We start from the raw sequence: 6406 nt of genomic DNA, 5'->3' as shown, positions 1-6406 counted from the left end.
CACGAAGCTGGTGATGACCCTACTTGCTAGCTATCATCCCATACCTGTGTGCAAATGCTTGAATTGTGGGGGTTGGGGTGTGCGACGGCTCCACATGGTCACCAGCACCGTTGTAGACGTGTTCGACTTCCCCATTTGATCTCTCATTTTTTATTATCATGTTGTGCATGATAATGCAGGCGGTCATGATGTTATGAAGGGTTTCCTGATCCTATATCCTTGTAGCCCCCCGGACTATAGGAAACCGAGACTGTAGGACCCCGAAGGCGCGTTCCACATCCTTTCGTACCGCCGCCTGCTGAATGACGAAGTGTTGCCGCTTCCTCCCAAGCGGACAAGATATGGGCTTCATGAAGGTGGCCCATTCCGGATAGATACCATCTGCAAGGTAGTACCCCATGGTGTACTGGTGTCCATTGATGGAGTATTGTACCTGGGGTGCCACACCAGCGGCAAGGTTGTCGAGGAGATGTGAGCGGTGCAGAACGTTGATGTCGTTCAGCGAACCTGGCATGCCGAAGAAGGCATGCTAAATCCACAGGTCCTGTGATGCCACTGCCTCTAGAATGATCGTAGGAGAGTTGACGTGGCTGGTGAAAGAACCCGACCACGCCGTCGGACAGTTCTTCCACCTCCAATGCATACAGTCGATGCTTCCCAGCATCCCGGGGAACCCTCTTCGCTCGTTTATAGCAATCAAGCGAGTGGTGTCCTCCTCGTTCAGAGAATGGAGGTACTCATCGCCAAACACCCCGACGATGGCCCAAACAAACCACCTCATGCTCTCAATGATGGTGGCCTCCCCTAGCTGGAGGTACTCATCTAGAGAATCCGCAGGAGCATCGTATGATAGCATACGAAATGCCACAGTGACTTTTTGCAACGCCGACAGCCTGAGCTCCCCTGCCGCGTTCCTCCTCTGTTGGAACCACGGGTCATGGTCCGCAACTGCCTTCACAATCTTGAGGTACAGGTCACGTTTCATCCTAAACCTGCACGACCAACAACAATAAGACGCCACACACATACATGTGTTCATAATACTTCTCCAAGAGACTTTCTATTCACAATATTACCTGCGGCGGAAGATGTAATCGGGGTACACGGGGGGATCGGCGAAGTAGTCGTTGAACAACCTTTGATGGCCCTCCAGCCGATTCCGCTGGATACGGCGACGTCCCGGTACTGAACCACCCCAAGCTCCGCGCTGTGTTGCCGACGACTCATGGAAGGTGGTCACAGTCGCAAGGAACAAATTATCTTCCTCATCGGAAGAGTCATTGCCGAAACACAATTCTCTCACGGTCTGCTTCCAGGCTTCGCGACGATCCATTTTTCGCTGGCTTGCAAAGTCTGAGTACCTCACCATCATATATATAGGGATAGGATGAGCCTTGTGACGGAAGCCAACGCTATTCCTTCCCCTGGAAGCCACAGCACGTGAGGCTTCAGCAGCAAGACTGGTGGCCTTCTTCCTGTCCAACCATGGCACCGCAATTCCTTCCACTGCAAGCCACTACTCCTCGGTCTTCCGCAACAAGACTGGTGGCCTTCTTCCTGTCCAAGCTAGATTGAAGTGGAAGCCATGCCATACGTTCGTTGCAAACATTCATTTCTATCTCCGTAATTGCAGGTGGCGACAAACAAATTAGCGCTCAAATATTTAATGCAACAATATAGTGTGCAAAAAAATATTCCGAATAAATAAATTTCGTGACACTAATTTATACCATGCCATTCAATAACCGTTGCAACGGCAACATGTGAAAAAAAATTGCTGGGGTGGCGGTTATGGCGGTTGGGAAAAAATCAATTTAATATAGGGGAGAGAAGATAGTGGATGAGATATAGAGTAGCTGCTGGAGATGGATGGAATGAGGGATGCTGTAATAGTAATAGGGGATAGTTGCTGGAGATGGATGGAATGAGGGATGCTGTAATAGTGATAGGATGAAAATTTAGGGTAGCTGCTGGAGATGGCCTGACTAAGTCTAAGCAATTATGAACATGGTGATCTAGAAAATAGCATTTCATAGCCTAAATGATTCATAAAACTGCCAAATTTCATCTTAGGGAAAGCTAGCTTGCTCGAGATGTTTCATGTCAAAGCATCAAGAAGAGCCTAAGATTAAAAGATTGCTCTGCACAACTACTTAACTTAGTTCAAATTCAAGTCTAGCACGAGAAAATACTAAAAACATACAAGTCAAAGCTCTATTACTATGATTACCTTATATAATGAGATGCAATGCAAATGCTCAAAAGTAAGATTGAGTATTTATAAGGGTAACTCCCCCTCACATAAAGCCATAGGGATGGCACACTCCAAGCTCTCCTCTCAAATAGGTAAATCTAGTTACACTAGAGGCTTGGTACATATGTCGGCTAGTTGGTATTGGGTATCAATATAGCTCAACTCAATGTCTCCCTTCTCATTATGATCTCTCAGAAAGTGGAATCTCACATCTATGTGTTCGGTTCTTGAATGCTGAATTGGGTTGTTGGCTAAGCTGATAGCACTAGTTTTGTCACACAAAAGTGGCACACCCTTGAAATCCAACTCAAAATCTCTCAAGGTAGCAACCATCCATAGAATCTGTGAGCAATAATTGTTATATTGAGTACATCAACGACTAGACAATTTACTAAGTTCTCATCTAGTTATTTGAACCCGAACAAGATTCTAAAAAATCACACAATATCATCATGGACAGTGCTGTTGTATGAAACCAGAGAGCACAGATTCTGAAAAGTACAAGCAATTTCCTATCGAGACAGAAATAGAGACTGAACAATATGATTCAAACAAGTAATGACAGAACAAAAGGATGAATCAACTTCCTTATCCATAACCTGATATGCTAATCAATCTCTAAACTCACAACAACACACCATCCAGAGATCAAATTATAATAGGTAGCCCACCGTAGAGAAAACACAAGAAATATATCTCGGTTCTAGGTTGGAACAGACTGTGATATGTGGTTTATCACCATATAGGTTCTAGCAATGAACCGAATATGGTAGTACCTAGATTATCATAGTTAGGTGGTGGATAAAACCAACTGTGATATATGGTAATCACATAACACTCCAAGCGTTTCCCACTCATAATTAATCATAATAAATGGCATGTTGCTCCAAGTATTCAAAGTGTCGTGATCTTTTGCTTCCCAACCATACCAAAAATCTTTGTTTTCTTCCTGCACGCTGGAACTAGCTATATAAATTAACAACACGCCAGATCATACTGTTTTTCACTGCATCACACAACCAACTCCACCTCACCCCCTCCCACCCCCTACCCCACCCCATACACCACGAAGCAAAGGTTGTGCCAGCACTGCAACCACCATCACAAGGCCCACCAGACTCTCTCTTCTCCTATGCCTCCATCAGTGATGAGGAGTGGCCACCAATGGGTTATAAATAGTTTTTTCCCTTATAAATAGTTGTCATTAATTTTATTTTCCTTATAAATAGTTATCATTACTTTTATTTTCCTTATAAATAGTTCTCATTAATTTTATTTTCCTTTATGTGGATGGATAGCTGCACCATATGAATCTCGAGAAGAAGAAGCAACCCCACATGCTAGGCACACGTGGGAACGTGGGAAAAACACCAGAAAATTCAAATTTTCATGATGTCTATTGTACAGTACAGTCGATTTTCTGCTTGAACTGACTGTAAAAATGAACCAAAGAAGAATCGGCTCAAGTAGAAAACTGATTGTGATAATACTAATATCATAGTCGGTTCTAGCTATGATCGATAATCCTATTATCACAGTCGGTTTTTTGCTAGAACCGATTATAATAATATAATTATCACAAGTGATTGTTGAAACCGAGAGAGATTATTATAGTCACTTGAGTGTAGTCGGTTCAGGTGTACGTTTCAAACTGACTGCACCTGACCTCAGAGATGATGATATGCCTTAGAGGTAATCATAGAAATGATTCTATCACATCTATATTTATGCACTTCTGAATAATGTATTATTCCAAGAATGACTATCATTTATGTTGATTAGTATGTATATCTCTTGTTCATGAAGCTCTTTGTTTGTACCATGATTTATTCTAAGTTGATCCCTGGTCACATATCATTGTGATGATTCAAAAGCCAGCACATTGAAAATCATATTTCACGGATCACAGGTATAGAGATATTGAAACAATAATGTGCACATCTATGTTAGAGAATATGATGTTGGATATACCCACATTGACATACTGCTGGAATTGTTATTTATGATGTGCTATCAATTGTTATCTGAAATGGTATACCTACTGGATCCTTAGACCTGAAATCATCATTGATTCCTAGAATGTGTAGTGGCATACTTTTTGAGGCTACCAAATGCTACTCTGTAACCGGGTTGTCATAATGGTAGTTTTCGGGTTTGCCATAAAACAGGTCGTGGGGTGTGAGGGAGCAAGATGAGTCTGCCCCTCTTGACAAGGAGAGAGATATCTTTGGGCCCCTCAATATTGTTAAATAAGAAGTGCATGTCCATACCAATGTGATTAAAGAGTTAATCATGGTTTTGATAATCTGATTGAGTGAATGGTCGAGCTATCACAAAAGGTGGCACATATCTCACCTTGAGCTTGACTGATATCGTGGGGCAAAGGGATATGTATATGTGTATATCAAGGTTCAGCTGATATGGCACTTGTGTATACTCGAAAGTCAACATGTCCTGTTAGGAATTACTATTGATTTCGGTTCGGAAAGGATTTCCGAGTCATAGCTGTTTGTACATGAACCTAACGGGTTACACACTTAATAGGTTGAAACAAAACTTACAGATTGGATTCATATACGAGTTTAATTGGATTGTGATCCATGAGGAGTCCTAAAGGGTTTCCAACGTAGGAGCTCATTAGAGAGCTCTATATAAGGAGAGGCGTGGGGTGGAGCATGTAAAGTATTAGCCACTCTAAAACCCTAGCCGCTACCTTCCACCCGATCTCCCAAAACCTAGCTACGCGTGTGGTGCTAGCACACTAGCACACTGTGATCTAGCCCAGTACGTGTGAATACCATAGAGACGCTGCTGCTATTGTGGCGTTGATCTCCTTGGTGAGTAGATCACGACGTGCTGCTTGGAGCTGGTCATAGGTCAATATGTGCAACTCGGAACTGGTCAAAGATCAAGTAGCGCTACTCAAAGGTGGTTGAGGAGTATGACTGCTGTTCGGAGCTGGTCAAAGATTGAGACACAACTACTCAGAGGTGGTCGAGGAGTGCGAGGCACCTGCTAGGATGTGGTTGAGAAACGCAACGTACCTGCTTAGAGCTGGTCGGAGAGCTACCTCCTCCATATTGATGTGCGCAAAGTTGGATTGGTCTATTCCATCTCTTCTTTCACTGTGCTGCACATCTAGTGGTAATAATCTATAAACTCCTACGTACTAGTATAGTTTCCTAAGTAAATACGGTAGAAATTTTTATTTTAGACCAGCCTAACATGCCCATTCCCCTACACTCAGTGTGGTATTGACACGCACGCACGCACGCACGCATGGCTTTGTTCCAAGCTACTTTGACAAATTAACCAGATTGGAACGAGGTTAGATCAGCCAAAACTTGATGTATGATACGGATCGGTCTACTAATATAATGGCATGTTGCGCGTGGTAAAATTTTGCACTTTTGGGTAACGCATCTTCCGTACAGATAACTGCATTAATCCCTCTTACCATAACCCAATCGAAGTCGTTCAGAAATGTTGACCGTCAAATGTAGTAATAACCCAAATACATGTGAACTCGTGCACGTTAATATATCTTACAGTAAAGACTTGCAAGCCAACTGCTGCAGCTTCTATGTGCTGTGGTCGAGGTTCAAAAATGCGTTTGGAGGTAGAAAATCGGTCACCGGTAGTTACTGAAAATTCATGGTTACCGTGAAAACTGGGTAAAATTTGGTAAGAATCGGACAAATTCATTTGCTCAAATTTGTAAATTTGGTGAGAATTCGGACCGAATCGAATAACCGGTAACCGCCGGCATTTCACGATTTATCGAGCGATTTTAACGATTTAACAATAATCGAGCACACATGAATTCGACTGAATTGGACGATTTATTGACTGAATTACAGCAGTAACCAACAACATAATTTGAATTTCGACAAAATTCAAGGAAAAATCACAAAGAAATAAAAAATCACAAACAAAACAGAAAAATAGGAAAAAAAATATGGCATGAGATTTGCTATGTTTTTTTAATAAGGAAACTTTTAGCATGACCTTTGCTATATTTTGGATATTTTCAAGGAAAAAAATAGATACCAATAGCAATACGAGCATAGCCATATAATTGTTTCATTGAATATATACATACATTATATAAGTAGTAGCACCTCAAATGAATAAATATGTCTAATTGTCCAT

General features: G+C 42.1%; 1 protein-coding gene across 1 annotated transcript; it reads right to left on the bottom strand.

Moving 5' to 3' along the window:
• Window positions 1–211: 211 nt before the first annotated feature.
• LOC133927588 (uncharacterized) lies at window positions 212–1333 on the bottom strand. Its single transcript, XM_062374049.1, has 3 exons — window positions 1077–1333; window positions 646–992; window positions 212–507 (listed from the first exon to the last, which is right to left on the bottom strand). Exons 1-3 carry the CDS (start codon window positions 1331–1333, stop codon window positions 212–214), a joined length of 900 nt encoding a protein of 299 aa, XP_062230033.1.
• Window positions 1334–6406: the final 5073 nt, after the last annotated feature.

The sequence above is a fragment of the Phragmites australis genome, chromosome 8 (assembly GCF_958298935.1).
Source record: "Phragmites australis chromosome 8, lpPhrAust1.1, whole genome shotgun sequence".
In the NCBI taxonomy this organism is placed as follows: domain Eukaryota; kingdom Viridiplantae; phylum Streptophyta; class Magnoliopsida; order Poales; family Poaceae; genus Phragmites; species Phragmites australis.
This window is presented reverse-complemented; position numbering and strand designations above follow the sequence as displayed.